General features: G+C 68.8%; 1 protein-coding gene across 1 annotated transcript; it reads left to right on the plus strand.

Annotated features, from left to right (window-relative positions):
- Positions 1 to 13,211: 13,211 nt before the first annotated feature.
- On the plus strand, positions 13,212 to 16,785 carry ELFN1 (extracellular leucine rich repeat and fibronectin type III domain containing 1). Its single transcript, XM_070417050.1, is given in 2 exon segments — positions 13,212 to 14,414; positions 14,416 to 16,785. Coding segments are annotated over 2 exon segments (2,421 nt in total). The 3' UTR covers positions 15,634 to 16,785.
- The last annotated feature ends 463 nt before the right edge of the window (positions 16,786 to 17,248 follow it).

A 17,248-nucleotide genomic window follows, 5' to 3' on the forward strand; every position in this document is an offset into this window, starting at 1 on the left:
CTCTGGTCTGTGTCACCCCCACCCCGGGCCCCTGTGTCACCCCCACCCCGTGCCCCTGTCACCCCCACCCCAGGCCCCTGTGTCACCCCCACCCCGTGCCCCTGTCACCCCCACCCCATGCCCCTCTGTGTCACCCCCACCCCGTGCCCCTCTGTGTCACCCCCACCCCGTGCCCTGTGCCTCCTTCAGCGCTGGCACGTCCCAGCTTCTCCGTTGTGTTCACGGAGGTCTGACTCCCATGTGGTCCGTGCACCCAGGACGCGTCTTCCAGATGCCCAGGCTGCAGGCCGCCCGCTGGCCGTCCGCTCACCCCCCCTCTGTCCCTCTGCAGTGGACCCGCCTCGGACCCTTCGGCCACCCCACCCGGACTCACGCCGTCCTCTGTGTCCAGGAATGAGCAGGCACTCCTGACCCCGAGGGGAGGACGTCAGCGCCGGCCCCTCTCAGACGTGCGGTCATGGGGGGGCCCTGACCACAGGTAAGGCTCCCCCCAAGGGGCAGGCCTGCTGGGGGCCGGGGACAGGCCTGGGGGGCCGCTCCCTGCTCTGAGAGCGGACGTCCCTTAGACATGGGCTCCTGTTCAGAGGGGAGGGTGGAGGAGGAAGGGCTGCTCGGGGTGAGACGGGGGACGGGGGGTTCGTGGGCCTGGGAGGGTCTGAGGAGGAGGTGGCCCTGCTCAGGCCTGTCCAGTGTCCTCCCTGACTCGGGTCCCGCCTCCCACGCTTGGTGGAACACATCCGGCGCGTGCACTCGCGTGTCCAACACGTGTCCAGCACGGTGTCCCTGGAGACGGTTCTTCTGTGGGGAAACTTTCCTACAGTGGGTTCCCGAGGACGGTGGGCGAGGCCGTGCTCGGGGGCGCTCTCGTCTAGAGAGGGCAGGGTGTGAGGACCCGCCCTCCCTCAGCCGACATCCTCAGCAGTCCTGGGGCTGGGTTCCCTTCTGTGGGCCTCAGTTTCCCTGTCTGGAGCCTGGGCGTGCCCCCAAGAGCCTTCTGCGCGGTGACTGAGAAGGTTGGAGGGGACCGGGCAGCTGGGTGGGCATCGGCTCTGACCGTGCGCACGGGCATCCGGCGGAGGCCACACGGCAGCGGTCGTGGCAGCGGGGGAGGGACAGGACCCAGGCCCGGGGGCTGCGGTGGAGCACGGACAGTTAGGGCCCGGCTGGCGGGCTCGGCGGTGCTGACCGCAGGCCATTGTCACGGCCATGACGGTGCAGGACCGGCAGGCGAGCGGAGCTGGGCTTGGGCGGGGACTCCTGGCGACAGCCCTGTGCCCTCCCACCCGGTGCCTTTGCCCGGAAGCCCTCTTCCAAGTCCGCCTGCCTCTGGGGAGACGTGCTGGACGGTCCACGCTCCACGGGCCTTCAGAGCCCGGGCAGGTCACTGACCTCACAACTCCTGGGTTTTATCTGTGAAGTGGAGGTGCCCTCTCCCCTGAGGCGAGCGTTCAGTGTGGGTGTGGGTGTGAATCCTGCACACAGCAGGCGCTCAGCATACAGCGGGTGCTCAGCATACAGCAGGCGCTCAGCATACCGCGGGCGCTCAGCATATAGCGGGCGTTCAGCATACAGTAGGTGCTCAGCATACAGCGGGCGCTCAGCACACAGCGGGCACTCAGCACACAGGAGGCGCTCAGCATACAGCGGGCACTCAGCACACAGCGGGCGCTCAGCATACAGCAGGCCGCTCAGCATACAGCAGGTGCTCAGCACACAGCGGGTGTTCAGCATACAGCGGGCGCTCAGCACACAGGAGGCGCTCAGCACACAGCGGGCGCTCAGCACACAGCGGGTGTTCAGCATACAGCGGGCGCTCAGCACACAGCGGGTGTTCAGCATACAGCGGGCGCTCAGCACACAGCGGGTGTTCAGCATACAGCAGGCGCTCAGCATACAGTAGGTGCTCAGCATACAGCAGGCGCTCAGCATACAGCAGGCGCTCAGCATATAGCGGGCACTCAGCATACAGCGGGCGCTCAGCACACAGCGGGCGCTCAGCACACAGGAGGCGCTCAGCACACAGCGGGCGCTCAGCACACAGTAGGCGCTCAGCATACAGCGGGCGCTCAGCATACAGCAGGCGCTCAGCGTACAGTGGCAGGTGCCCCCCCTAAGCGTGACACGGGCGCCCCGCAGACACCCGCTCAGGTTCCTCCCCTACTTCCCAGGTCCCGACTTCCCAGCCCGGGTCAGGTCAGGCCCCCGGTCTCGCCCAGGACCCTGCACCCCTCAGGCTCAGCCCCGAGCCCTGACCCCCACGGCCTCACCCCACGGCCGGCACCGCCCCTCGCTCTCCCGGCCCAGGCTGCCGGCTCCCCTCCTAGCAGGCGGCAGACACGGAGCGGTGCCTGGGGACGGGTGGGTGGGTGTCTCGGCGCCCACCTGGAGGGCAGGTGGCGGAACAGACGGCGAGGCCCGCGGGTCTGCGAGGAGCCGTCTCCGGGTCTCCTTCAGGACGAGGCTGCAGCTCCTCCCAGATGGAACGTCTGCGTTCGGCTCGTTGAACCGTCTCCCCTTCCTGCCTCCCTCCCCCAGTTCCAGCTCCTGCTCCTGGGACCTTGTCCCTGGAACTTGCTTTTAAAAATATATAAATTTTTTATTGATTCCAGAAAGGGAGGGAGAGGGAGAGAGAGAGAAGCATCAGTGATGGGAGAGAATCATGGACGGGCTGCCTCCTGCAGGCCCCTCATTGGGGATCAAGCCCGCAACCCGGGCCTGTGCCCCGACCGGGAATCGAACGCTGACCTCCAGGCTCACAGGTCGACGCTCACCCTTGAGCCGCGCCGGCCGGGCCCTGGAAGTGCTTTCACTGAGCGTGACTAAGAGTCCAGAGGAACCTCCTCTGTCCTGCTGACCCCAGGTGACCTGCTGGCACTCAGCCCTTCCCAGCTCTGTGTGCAGCACCGGGGACAGAGCCACCCTGGGCCCGTGGGCGCCCCGTGGGGACCCCGTGGCAGGGAGAGGGTCTGGGAGTTGGTGGAGCTGAGCCCGGCCCCCCTCTGCTCTCGGCCTCGGTTTCCTTCTCTGAACTGGGGTGATGCTCCCCCCAGCAGAGCTGGCGTGGCGTGCTGGTGACTTGCCCACGGCCACCGAGCAGCCTGTCACCGCCCCGTCCCCCCCAGCGCCCCGCGGGCGGCCGCCCCCAGCTCCCGGAGCAGAGATCCGCCCGCCCGAGGGTGACAGGCGCAGTGGCTGGAGCGGGAGCCGCTGTCCGCAGATCAGCTGGCGGCTGCCGAGCAAACAGCCGAGCTAATTAGGAAAAGGTCACGCGGCTCCCGGAGGCCGGCTTTTGAAGTCGGGCCTCACCGGGCGGACTGGCAGGAGCCGGGCCTTTGAGTTAGTGGCTTGGTTACCAGGAGAGCTCCCAGCCCTGCCCGCAGCTCAGCCCATGGCTGAGGCCTCACCTCCCGGAGGCCCTGTGCCCGGGCCGGCCGCCCACCCCCACCCCCACCCCGGCTGGACTGACAGCCCCAGCAAGTGCGGTTGGGGGGCAGCCCTTCCCGGACCTGCCGCCTCCTCCCCACGCCTGGGGCCCAAGGCGGCTGACGCGGGGGGCTGGGCAGTAGCCGCCCACCTGCCCCCCCTTCCCTCTTCGTTCTTTCCATTTTTCTCTAAATTCACGTTTAAAAAACTTAAACATATTTATTTAAAAGGGAAGTTTTATAGCAGCTACAAATGGAAAACAAGCCTCCTTTGCCATAAATAGAACTCATAATCATAAAAATAAATTCAGTGGAAAGAAAACAATGTTATTAAATTCCAGTTGGCGGCCGGGGCCCAGGGGAGGGCGGGCCAGGGCCTGCGATGGTTTTATTAAAACGGAGGCAGAGTGGACAGAGGAGTCCAAGGGGCAGGCCAGCCCGGGCGGGACCTTCTTCTCGTTGGAATCAGAAGCACGGAAAGTAATTACACTGAGAGCACTTTCTAATAAAATTACTCAGCGCTCACGGACGCTGTGTCAGCCAGGGATGCATTTGGCTGCACAAGGCAGAGACCTGTCCATCGAGTGGTTGAACCCCACGGGGGACTCGCTTTTCTCAGGTAAAGAGGGCGGCGGGGGGGGGGTGGAGGAGGGGGCGGCACAGCCCAAGGAGGTTGGCAGGGGCCCAGCTTCCACCTGCGCCGGCTCAGCCTCTGTCCTCGTGGCCTCAGGGTGGCTGCTGCAGCTCCAGCCCTCGGATCTGCGTCTCGGCCGCTGGGGCATGGGTGCGGGTCGGTGCTGGCCAAGCCTTCCTGGGTGTCAGGAGGGGAACATGGGCTCCGAGCCGTCCCCTGCCCACTGTGCCCACGACGGCCTCACGGCTGGTTCTTACTGAAGTTTATCTGTGACGTGTTTACCCGGCACCGACCGCCATCTAGACCCTGCTCTTGCGCTGTCCCGAGGCCGCGTGCGGGACTTGGGAGCTGAGTCTGGGCCTGTCTTAGCCTGTCCTGCCCTCCTCCCCCCCCAACCACCACGGCTCCTGCTGCCACGGAGGGCCCAGCTCCAGGGCGCCCTCCCCCGTGCCGCCTCCGGTCCCTCTGACCTAGGCGCAGCCCCCACAGCCCCTGGGGGCCTGTAGGCTCCAGGCTCAAGTGCCGGGTCAGCCCTAGGAGCCTGGACAGGGAGCGGCCCCTCCCTCCCCACAGCCCCTGGGGGCCTGGGCCTCTGCCTGCGGAGTCCCGGCCTCGCCACCTCCTGGCGGAGCCTGTCTCCTCCTCTGTGAGCGAGGACTTTGCGGATCGTCTGCTTCGTTGCAGCCTTGAAACAGGTGTCCAGCCAGACACTTGCTAACAGGCAGCCGGCGGCTTGTCAGGCTGGTTCAGCCCGGGGGCAGCTGCTGGCTTCCCAGGAGGCAGCAGTGACTCGGAGCTTGAGTGACACGCCAGGGCACCGGCACCGTCTAGCAGGTGGCAGTTCCGGCTGCAGGCGAGAGACGCTCACCTGCTCCAGGTCGTGGGGGAGGGGCTGAGGGGACCAGCGGCGGGCCGAGGCCCTGGGTGTGGGCAGGGGAGGCCTCCTCTGATTCTGCTGCGACCTTGATGTACGTGCGACCTTGCCGAGTGCCCCAGGGAAAATGCGGCTCCCTGGCTGGGCCCCGGGGCAGAGGCCAGAGTTGGGAGGCTCTCTTGGCGCGATGCCTCAGGCACCTCTGCGTCCCTGCCTCGCCTGGCACGGTGCCCGCACGTACTAGGTGCTTTACAGCCTGTCGACGGGATGAGGAAGGCACCAGGCTAGCGCACGCCGGCCCCCGGCCCCCTCTGTCCGTCAGCCCTGCCGTGAGGTCAAGAGAGGCCCAGGGTCGGAGGGGCCCTGGAGGGCAGGACGCCCACTGTGGCTCCGGCTGCTGGAACTGAGCCTGGAGAGACACTCCCTCGTTCTGGCCTGAGATCCTGAGACCACCCCGCCCCCGGCCTCAGTGTTCCCATCTGTGCAGTGGCCGCAGCCCCGGGGGCAGGTTCTGGGGCCTTCCTCCCTTCGCGCAGCCTCTGCTCCAGCCCTGGGCTCCAGCCGGCTGGTCCTCGGGCGGAGGAAACGGCAGAGACCAGAGGAACGCGGCCCTTTGAACAGACACAGACGCGGGTCCTACCCTGACGGGGGGTCTGGACCCGGGCCGGCCAGAAGCTGCTCCTAAACGCCGGCAGGGGCTCTGCTCCAGCCCCGCCCAGCGCCCCTGACACCCCGCCCTCCGCACCCTGACACCCCGCCCAGCGCCCCTGACACCCCGCCCTCCGCACCCTGACACCCCGCCCTCCGCACCCTGACACCCCGCCCAGCGCCCCTGACACCCTGCCCTCCGCACCCTGACACCCCGCCCAGCGCCCCTGACACCCCGCCCTCCGCACCCTGACACCCCGCCCAGCGCCCCTGACACCCCGCCCAGCGCCCCTGACACCCCGCCCTCCGCACCCTGACACCCCGCCCAGCGCCCCTGACACCCCGCCCAGCGCCCCTGACACCCCGCCCTCCGCACCCTGACACCCCGCCCTCCGCACCCTGACACCCCGCCCAGCGCCCCTGACACCCCGCCCTCCGCACCCTGACACCCCGCCCAGCGCCCCTGACACCCCGCCCAGCGCCCCTGACACCCCGCCCTCCGCACCCTGACACCCCGCCCAGCGCCCCTGACACCCCGCCCAGCGCCCCTGACACCCCGCCCTCCGCACCCTGACACCCCGCCCAGCGCCCCTGACACCCTGCCCTCCGCACCCTGACACCCCGCCCAGCGCCCCTGACACCCCGCCCTCCGCACCCTGACACCCCGCCCAGCACCCCTGACACCCCGCCCTCCGCACCCTGACACCCCGCCCTCCGCACCCTGACACCCCGCCCAGCGCCCCTGACACCCCGCCCTCTGCGCCCTGACACCCCGCCCAGCGCACCCTGACACCCCGCCCTCCGCACCCTGACACCCCGCCCAGCGCCCCTGACACCCCGCCCTCCGCGCCCTGACACCCCGCCCAGCGCCCCTGACACCCCGCCCTCCGCACGCCTCTGGCGACGGGAGCTCAGCTCACACGCCGCCCGTCCCTTTTCAAAACATTTAAAAATTTACTATAAAATATTTAAGGTGCCTCAAATATTTAAGAAATCTAATAAATATTTCACCAATTATAAAATATTAAATGCAGCCCCAGGTATGAAGAAGAATCGCACGAATACCTAAAAGCTGCCCCTTCGGCTAAAATCTAACCCCACGCGCCCCCTGCCCGCGACAGCCAGGCCCTGGGCGTGAGGAGCCCCCCCAGCCTCCCGTGCACCCTCTCAGGTCCGCCTTCCTTCCGGAACGGCTCGCGGTGGTAACACCATCTTCCCGTGTGAGTGTGGCGCCCGCCCCTGCGGCTGCTGGCACCCCCGCCCCCCCCCCCCCCCACTGTCTCCACATTCTCTCCCTCTTGCCCTCCGGCCCAGGTGACCCTCGCCGAGCTGTGACGACTGTTCTCGGGCTGTCAGCCTCTTGTGGTTAATTCTCACCGAGGAGGTTTTTCCCGTTGATACTCAGAGCGGACGGGAGGGAGGGAGGGAGGGGAGAGAAACATCCACGTGAGAGGGACACATCGGTGGGTTGCCTCCTGCGTGCACCCTGCCCGGGGCCTGGGGGGGAACCTGCAGCCCAGGTACGTGCCCTGGGCCGGGACTCAAACGCCAGACGCTCCGGCGTGTGGCTCAGTGGTTAGGGCCGACACTGACCACCGCGCCACACGGGCCGGGGCCCTGTCACACTCCTGCCCGGTCCAGGGCACCGGTCGGCAGTCCCAGCTGCACGTGGTACCTGCCCGCACGACTTCCCCGGACACGTCGCCACGGGGGGCCCAGGTCATGCAGCCAGGGGCCCGAGCACGTCGCCCGAGCCGGTGGCCACATCGGGGGGAGGAAGTCCCCGAGGAAGGGGGGCCCGGCCCCCAGCGGCACGGCGCTCGCACCCCACACAGATGTGCCGGGAACGCGGGTCCGAGAGCCTCCGGGGGCCCAAGCAGGTCCCACCGCACCCGGAGAGCGGCGTCCGTGACGTGCGGGCTCTGGCAGCAACTCACAGGGCTCGGTGCTGGAGAGCCTGCTCGCACCGGGCAGGGGTCGGCGGACGCCCCGGCAGACGGCCCGGCTGGAATGGAACCAGAGGGACTTGCTCGCGGGAGGAAGTCTGTCCCCGTCCATCGCGGCTTCGAGCTAAACGGTGGGAGGTCACCGATTCCGGTTCAGAAACTTTTACATGAAACCCCGCGGCGCCCATGGCCCAGGCCCAGGCCCAGGCACGGGGGCGGAGCTGACGCGAACCGGCCGCGGGGTGAGCGAGCGGAGCTGCCGGTGTCGAGGACATGGGACCCAAGAGGCCGCCGCGGCGAGAATGTCGCCCAGACCCGGAAGGCCCGGGGCCCGATGCACACACAGGTGCCGGCCCCGAGCCGGCGGGAAACGCATGGAGTCAACGGTCCCCACACGCAGCGGCCACAGAGCCCGCGGGTCCCCACGGATTCCCGGGGACGAGCTCACGGGAGAAGGTGCCCACGGCTCGCGGAGAGGCGCACGGCGGGGAGGACGGCTGTGTCGCAGCCGCACAGACCGGGGCTCCCCCAGGTCAGTCTGGGGGGAAGAGCCCACGCAGCGTGGAGACGCGTTGAGGAGCCCCAGGAAGTCCTGCGGGTTCACCGGGCGCGGGGGTGGGGGGGGGCGGTGGGGTCAGGGGCGCAGGCTGCGGGCAGGAGGGACCGGCCTAGCTGGAGCAGCCGTCACGCGGGACTGGGTCTGTGGTGTCGGTGTCGGGAGGGGCTGCCATCTGCAGGTCTGGGGGTGTGTGCAGGTCTGGGGGTGTCTGCAGGCCTGGGGGTGTGTGCAGGTCTGGGGGTGTCTGCAGGCCTGGGGGTGTGTGCAGGTCTGGGGGTGTGTGCAGGTCTGGGGGTGTCTGCAGGTCTGGGGGTGTGTGCAGGTCTGGGGGTGTCTGCAGGTCTGGGGGTGTGTGCAGGTCTGGGGGTGTCTGCAGGCCTGGGGGGGTGTGCAGGTCTGGGGGTGTCTGCAGGCCTGGGGGTGTCTGCAGGCCTGGGGGTGTGTGCAGGCCTGGGGGTGTCTGCAGGCCTGGGGGTGTGTGCAGGTCTGGGGGTGTCTGCAGGTCTGGGAGTGTCTGCAGGCCTGGGGGTGTCTGCAGGCCTGGGGGTGTGTGCAGGTCTGGGGGTGTCTGCAGGCCTGGGGGTGTGTGCAGGCGGGTGAGTGTGTGTTGGCATTCAGGCGGGAAGTGGGTGGAGGCGGGTGGAGCCTGGTGCCGGGGCTGAGCCCCGAGATGCACAGCCGTGGGAGCAGGAGCGGGGGTGTGTGTGGGGGGTGGGGGCGCAGCGAGGAGATGGAACCCTCGTCCCCACGGCTGGGGCTGCGCCGTGTCCGACGTGGACGTGAAAACACTGAGCTGCTGCCCTTGGGGACGTGGAGGTCGGCCGTGCAGCAAAGGGTCGTGGGTCCGATCCCCGTCAAGGGCACCTGCCTGGGTGTGGGTTCGCTCCCCACCCCTGTTGGGACGCAGACAGGAGGCAACCAGCTGTCTCTCTCACATCGATGTTTCCCTCTCCCCCTCCCCCCCCCTCCCCTCTCCCTAAAAAGCAATGGGAACACCCTCAGGTGAGGATTAACCCACACAAGGAACAGTCGCTAGGGGGCCCCAGGCCTGTCCTCCGCCGGGTCTCGGCCCCGGCCACAGGGCCTGTCCTGGCTGGCAGCCGCCGGGCTCACACCACGACGGGCTCACCCCACGACGGGCTCACCCCACGGCGGGCTCACCCCAGGGCGGGCTCACCCCACGACAGGCTCACCCCAGGGCGGGCTCACCCCACGATGGGCTCACCCCAGGGCGGGCTCACCCCACGATGGGCTCACCCCAGGGCGGGCTCACCCCACGATGGGCTCACCCCAGGGCGGGCTCACCCCACGGCGGGCTCACCCCAGGGCGGGCTCACCCCACGATGGGCTCACCCCAGGGCGGGCTCACCCCACGACAGGCTCACCCCAGGGCGGTCTCACCCCAGGGCGGGGCGGGTGGGGCGCGGCCCGACTCTGCCTCCGCTCCCAGAGGGCACCCTGCCTGGCATTGTCTCTCCCTATGAACCCACGACCTGAGGGCTGATCGCTCGTTTACAGCCTCCGCTCCAAAGCCAGGCCGAGTCTTCACACAGTTCAGAGCGGCCAGGACCTGCGCCCGGACGTGTAACCGCAGCGGCGGGGCGTGAGGCAGGGCTGGCGGGGTCACCGCTCTGGGTGAGTGGGAGCCAGGGGTGTCCCTGCATCAGGCCCCACCCTCCCTCCAGGCCAGGCTGGGACCGGGCTCCCCGAGCTGGGGACTCGGGGTCAGGGTTCAGGAGGACTTGCCGAACCAGCCTCCAGCCCACCATCCCTCTCAACAGCTGGAGAGATCCAGGTCCGACTACGGGTAGAACTTCCCGCGGCCCCGCATCCCCGAGACCCTCGCCTGGCGGTGACCCTCCCCGAGGGCAGGGTGACGTGTTGCTGGAGAGGGTCCCGCCTCGTCCCCGTCCTGGGCCGCCGCCGCCCGCTCCGTCCCTGCCAGCCCGGAGCCTTCAGCGATGCCGTGTGGCGCGTTTTTAATTTAAGAAGCTGCCCAGTGGAAGCATAACAGACCATTAGTGCTGGGGCCCTAATTAACTCCGCGCCTGGAGCTGCCGCCGAGGAGGCGGAGGGAGGCCGGCGTCACCCCGGAGGCAGCCTCCCCTCCCCCTCGGGTCCTCCCGGGGGCTCGTGGCTCGGGCTCTGGCACCAGGGCCCCTGCAGACCCGGGGGGCTGTGCTGACGGAGACGCCGCAGGCCGTGGCTTTCTCCTGTGCCAACCCCGCCCGCTGTCCAGGCCTCAGTTTCCCTGACGGTCACACCGATGCCCGACCCCCGGGGGCTGGAGACGGGCTCTGCACGGCCGGTCTCCGTGTGGGGGGTCCGGCAGGACATCCCTGGAGCGGCCACCTGGTCTGCCCACTTGCTGAGGCCGCGAGGTCACTGCAGGCCTGTCCGTCCCTCGGCGACCTCCCCGCGCCTGTGGGGTGGGGGCCGTGGTGCCGGCGGTGGGGTCCGCCCGGCCGGACCCTGGGCCCAGTGCGAGGACCTGCTGAGCCAACAGGGCTGGACGGCCGCCTGGGACCCGGGCCGGCCTCCTCGGATGGCCGGGCGGCCGGGAAGGAGGCGGCAGGTCTGGTGGGCGAGGAGCTGTGTGAGCCCCTGGGACGTCCAGCCCGCTCGTCCACCCGCAGCGCGCCCTGAACTGTGGCCCCTCCCCGATCCAGAGGACCGGGCGGCGGGAAGGGAGTGTGTGCAGCGCGCGCCTGGGCCCGGCCGTCAGCAGAGCCTCCCGCACTCGTTCGTGTTGTCTTCACCGTCCGGGAGGGGCTCCCCTTGGGCAGAGGAAACGGCTCAGAGAGGTTGAGCCACTTGCCCTACGCCACACAGCCGGGCCCGGCAGAGCCGCACTCACTCTGGCCTGGGAGTCGGGTCCGAGGTGGCTCCGCTGGCCGGTCCTGCGCCCGCGGCAGAGCCGGGCAGACGAGCAGTGAACGTGAGCGGAGGGCGAGACGCGTGAACGTCATCGGTCTGTAACCCTCCACCCGCTCCCCCTCCTGGTCCGCGGTGCCCTCTGCCCGGAGTCCCCAGACCCGCCCGCTCTCTCTGGGCTCAGGGATGGAGGAGGCAAACGCGTCCCTGTCCAGCCCGAGCACGCCGCGCGATCGTGCAGATCCGGTCGTAAGGAGTTAGAAAGCCTGGAACCACCGTATTTCTTTATTTCGTTCGGCGACACCGGCTGCAGGTGACAGGCCCTCGGGACCAGCCTCAGGCCGCCGTCCGCCGTCCCGGGGTGGTGTGGGCCCTGTGTGGCCCCCAGAGGGGTGAGGGGTGACAGCCCCTGGGCCTGACCAAATGCAGTCCACGCCTGAGAGAAGCCGGGCGTCCCGGCCGGGCCAGCGAGGCCTGCACCCCCCGCCTGCCGGCCGAGGCCCCACCGTGGACGGGACGCGGGCTCCGCTGGGGCCCATATCCTGTGGGCGGTGGTTAACCCCAGAGCGAAGGACGAACAGGGACACTGTGGCGAGTGCGGGGTAGGTGCACGGGGGGGGGGGGATGGGGGGGTGGGGGGGTCCCCACCTCCACACCCAGCCCAGAGGGCAGGTGTTGGCCCCACGGGAGCAAAGCTCCAAGGCCAGGCCCCCCTCACATCAGCCCCCGAATCGGGGAGGCTGGGGGATGCGCGGGAGGAGAGGCTGTCCCGGAACCACTGTGCGCGGCCACCCTGCACCCCCCGCCCCCCGAGTGTGGACGGAGCTGCATTCACACGCAACACACACGCCATGGAGGTCCTGACGTGCGTGTGGCGTGTGCGGGTTGACTACACACGTGTGGTGTGTGGGAGCCGAGTGTGCGCAGCCCTCAGCCCTGCCCTGGGAGTGGGGGTGGGCGCGGCTGGGAGCGGGAGCCCCCCCTCCCCCCTCCGCCCCGCGCCTCCTGATAAGGGTTCTTCGGGCCTGTAATCCTCCTTAGGTTGACTTTGGGTTATTTTGAGCAAGAGATTAAAGGTGATTAGGATCAGCCATGCTGAGGCCCACACTCCCTGGGCCTCTCATCAGCCCCGGCCGACCCCCCCCCCCAGAAACCAGCCCCCTAGCTGTGGCCTCAGGAGCCCCGGGGGGCATACACCCCAGCATCGCCAGGCTGTCGGCTCCGGGTGGCACGTGCTGGGGGTGACGGGCCCTGTGGGGTGAGGTCCGAGCCCCCCCACAGGACGTAGCCAGGCCACGGGGACCCCGGCTGCCGGAGCCATTTCCCATGGGCCCGAGAGGCCATCCTGGCTGAGGATCACACAGCAACATGGGCTGGCCCGGGGGCTCCCCACAGCCCCCACCTCCCTTCTCTTTAAGTCGGAAACAGGCTCCCCAGGAGCCGATCGAACTGTCCTTCCTCAGGTTGTCGGGGAAAATCCATCCCACCTCCCACTTTTCCTCCTGATCTAAGCCACTGAGCAGGCTGCTTGCAGACGCCGCTATCGGGAAACGCACTCAGCTGGCCGCCCGCCAGCCCCCAGGCCCGAGGCCGCGGCAAACGCCAATATTAACAAGACACGCACCTGACTCCTCTGTCCTGGAGGCAGCGCGGGCGGGCGGTGCGCAGTGGGTCCCCGGGCCCTCCCCCCACTGCAGCCCCCGCCGCCCTGTCCACAGTCCGTTCCTGCTGACACGCAGCACAGGGGTGGGGTGGGGGTGGGGGGCAGAGATGGCATGGAGGCCCGTGCTCAGAGGTGGGGTGGGGGGCCTGGGACCAGAGCCTGGCTGTCCCAGTGCCGCCTGGCCAGCTCGGAGCACCCCCTGCAGGTGGCTGTCAGGTGGGGCCGCGGGTGCCCTGGCCAGGCCTGCAGGGGGGGGGGGGGGGGAGGAGCTGGACCCTGGGCGTGTGGGGTGCCGGCTGCTCCTGACCGCTCTCTCCTCGTCCCGTTCTTGCTGCAGGACCCGCTGCGGACGGACGCCCAGGCTGATGGGGAAGGAGGCCATGGTGGCGACAGGACGCGGCCGGTGGACGACGCGAGGCGGCCGGCCGTGACGGGGGCGCCCCTCCCCGCCCTCCGCGTGCGACCATGCGGCCCGGGACAGGACGCGCCTGAGTGGGGGCCCCTCCCCTGCCCTCCCTCCTCCTGGGCTGCTGCCCGGCCCCACCCGGTCCCCCTGGGCAGGCGCAGCGGGGCCTCCCGCGAGCCGACCCCATGGCCCGGCGCCGGTGGGGCGCACTGTGGGCGTGGGCGTGCGTGGCGGCCGCCACCCTGCTGCACGCGGGCGGCCTGGCGCGCGGCGACTGCTGGCTGATCGAGGGCGACAAGGGCTTCGTGTGGCTGGCCATCTGCAGCCAGAACCAGCCGCCCTACGAGGCCATCCCTCAGCACATCAACAGCACCGTGGTGGACCTGCGGCTCAACGAGAACCGCATCCACGGCGTGCAGCAGGCCGCGCTCAGCCGCTTCGGCAACCTCACGTACCTCAACCTCACCAAGAACGAGATCGCCTACATCGAGGACGGCGCCTTCGCCGGCCAGTTCAACCTGCAGGTGCTGCAGCTGGGCTACAACCGGCTGCGCAACCTGACGGAGGGGGCGCTGCGCGGGCTGGGCCGGCTGGAGTACCTGTACCTGCAGGCCAACCGCATCGAGGTGGTCACGCCCGGCGCCTTCGGGGGCTGCCCCAACGTCCTCAACATCGACCTGTCCATGAACCGCATTCAGAGGCTGCACGGCGCCACCTTCGCCGGCCTGGCCCGGCTCTCGGCCTGCGAGCTCTACAGCAACCCCTTCTACTGCTCCTGCGAGCTGCTGGGCTTCCTGCGCTGGCTGGCCGCCTTCACCAACGCCACGCAGACCCACGACCGCGTGCAGTGCGAGGCCCCGCCCCCCTACGCCGGCTACTTCCTCCTGGGCCGGGGCCACGGCCAGCGCAGCATCCTGGGCACCCTGCAGGCCGTGTGCACCGACGGCGCCTACGCGGCCGAGTCCCCGCCGGAGCCCGAGTCCCGCCCGGCGCCCGGCCGCGCGCCGCCCCCGCCGCCGCCGCCGCCGCCGCCGCCCGAGCCCAGCGAGGCCCCCTGCGCCGCCGAGGACTGCTTCTCGGGCGACGGCACCACCCCGCTGGTGGCCCTGCCCACGCTGGTCCCCCAGGCCGGGGCGCGGCCGCTCATCAAGGTCAAGCAGCTGACCCAGAACTCGGCCACGCTCACGGTGCAGCTGCCCAGCCCCTTCACCCGCGTGTACACGCTGGAGCACTTCAACAACAGCCGGCCGTCCACCGTGCACCGGCTGACCCGGCCGCTGCAGGAGGTGCGCCTGCCCAACCTGGCCGCGCTCACCAACTACACCTACTGCGTGGTGTCCGCCAGCTCGGGGCTGCTGCACAACCACACCTGCCTCACGCTCCGCCTGCCCCCGCCGCCCACCCCCGCCCAGCCCCGGGCCCGGCCCCGCCACGGCCACTCACTACATCATGACGGTGCTGGGCTGCCTGTTCGGGATGGTGCTCGTGCTGGGCGCCGTCTACTACTGCCTGCGCCGGCGGCGCCGCGGGGAGAAGCACCAGACGGTGGCTGCGGCCGGCGGCCTGAAGAAGACCATCCTGGAGCTCAAGTACGGGCCGGAGATGGAGGTGCCCGGCCTGGCCCCGCTGTCCCAGGGCCCGCTGCTGGGCCCCGAGCCCGCGACCCGCCTCCCCTTCATGCCCGCGGCCGCCGGCGAGGCGGAGCCGTACAAGCCGGTGGAGAGCGAGACGCCCAAGGCCAGCAAGGGCACCTACATGGAGGTGCGCACGGGGGAGCCGGCCCGGCAGGGCGCCGGGGGCCCGGGCTCGGTGGCCGAGATCTCCACCATCACCAAGGAGGTGGACAAGGTCAACCAGATCATCAACAACTGCATCGACGCCCTCAAGTCCGAGGCCGCGGCCGAGCCCCAGCTGGTGCTGCTGGCCGAGCCGCTGGCCGGCAAGCACGGCTTCCTGTCGCCCGCGTACCAGGACCCCTTCGGCCACGGCCCGCAGCGCCACCACAGCGTGGAGGGCGCCCCGGGGCCCCCCCGCACCAGCACCTCCTCCAGCGCCTCCTCGCGGAGCCCCAGGGCCTTCGGCGCGGAGGCGGCCGGTGCGCACAAGGCCGCCGCCTCCGAGGCCAAGTACATCGAGAAGAGCTCGCCCGCGGCCGAGGCCATCCTCACGGTGACGCCCGAGGCCGTGCTGCGGGCCGAGGCCGAGAAGGGCCGCCCGTACGGGGAGCACCGGCACTCCTACCCCGGCTCCCACCGCGGGGAGTCGCCCTCGCCACCGGGGACCCTGCCCCCCGAGGGCCTGAGCGGCCGCAAGGCATCCATCCTGGAGCCGCTGACCCGGGCGCGGCCCCGCGACCCCGCCTACTCGCCGCTGTCGCCCCAGTACCACCACCTGCGCTACGCCTCCGGCCCCGAGGCCGCGGCCACCTGCCGGGCCGCCCACAGCATCTGGGGGCGCCTCCGTCTGAGCCGCCGGCGGCGCAAGGACGGCGAGGAGTGCGTGGCGGCCGGCCACGCGCTGCGCAAGAAGGTCCAGTTCGCCAAGGACGAGGACCTGCACGACATCCTCGACTACTGGAAGGGCGTGTCGGCCCAGCACAAGTCCTGAGCCCCACACGTGACGCCGCCGGACCCAGGGGCTCCGGCCTGCAGCTCTGACCCAGAGACTCTCGCGTGCCACACACACACACACACACTCACACACACACATGCACACACCCTCACACACACACTCACACGCACACACACTCACACACACACTCACACGTGCACACTCACACGTGCACACTCACACAAACACACACACACACGCACACACCCTCACACACACACACACTCACACATGCACACTCGCATAGGACAGCAGGCGAAGCTGGGGCTCTACAGAGAAAGCGGGGAGGGGCGTGGACAGTGACAACAGCACATGGACCTGCCCCGGACACTCACGGGGGGAGGGCCTGTCCACACACGCACATGTGTGCACACACACTGTATGTTCACACACATTCCACATGCGTGCACACACTTCATACACATACGCACTCACTGCAGTTCACACACTTCGTACACGCCACACACGTGCACACATAGCAGTGCAACACTCCATATACATTACACACAGCACGTACACACTGCACACATGTGCACACATATACACATGTGTGCACACACTTCACACATGCACTCACTGCAGTTCACACACATCACACACACGGGCACACACTCCATACACATTACACACGGCACACACACACTGCACGCGTGTGCACACATGCACGCGCGTGTGTACGTGCACATGCACACACACTACACACACACACAAGGGACTTCGGAAAACTGTGTCTTAGGGATGGGGGGTGGGGGTGGGAACTTTTTTTCAGTATCTTTTCTCTTGATTCTTTCCTGACTTCTCTCTCTCTCTCTCTCTCTCTTCTTCCCTTTTTCCTTTTTAAATAATAAAAGTAAAGTTCTCTTAAAAAAGACAAAGCAGACGTGGGGAGCATGGCCCCGCCCCTCGCACGCTCTGTCCGTGGCCTGTGGCTCTGTCTGCTGTCTGCGTTGCCACCCGTGGACGCCACGGCAGAGGGAAGTGACTGCCGGCCGAGCGCCTGGCGAGCTGGAGCCGGGACTGGGGAGGGGGCGGGCGGGGTGCCCCGCAGCCCACTGTCGCTTCGTCCTAATGTACAGGAGAAATATTTCTATATTTGCAATGTTTGCTGTAAAACGAGAAAGAAAAAGGCGATGTCTACTAAACTGCAAAGGAAAGACCACGCTGTGTGTACGGGTTTTACTGTGGGTTTAGGGGACGCTTCGGGGTTTCTTGTGTCTGGTGTGACCCCGGGGTGCACAGGAACCCATGGGAGAGGTGGGCGGGGGGACAGGTGGGCAGGCAACCTGGGCTGGAGACTGCCCAGCAGCTTTGAGAGTGAGAGGCGGTGTGGACGGGCCAGGGCCGGGGGGGGGGGCTGGGGGGCGGGAGGGGGTGCAGGGGGCTGTGAGGGGCCTGGGGTGGTCCCTGTGGCCGCGTGCGTCTGCCTGTGACCAGCCTTGTGCAGCTGGAGCTGAGGGTGGGTGGCCTGTGGGCAGCAGAGGGGAGGGGTGCAGTGGGGGGGTGAGTGGGTGAGCTAAGAGGCTGGTGGGGGCAGTGGGGTGCGGTGGCCCTGTGATTCACAGGCTGGAGCCCTGCCACCTGGGAAGGTCCGGCCCCCAGGCCCCATCCCTGC

This window comes from Myotis yumanensis, unplaced genomic scaffold (assembly GCF_028538775.1).
Source record: "Myotis yumanensis isolate MYYU_CA2020_CCGP unplaced genomic scaffold, mMyoYum1.0.hap1 SCAF_5, whole genome shotgun sequence".
NCBI lineage: Eukaryota > Metazoa > Chordata > Mammalia > Chiroptera > Vespertilionidae > Myotis > Myotis yumanensis.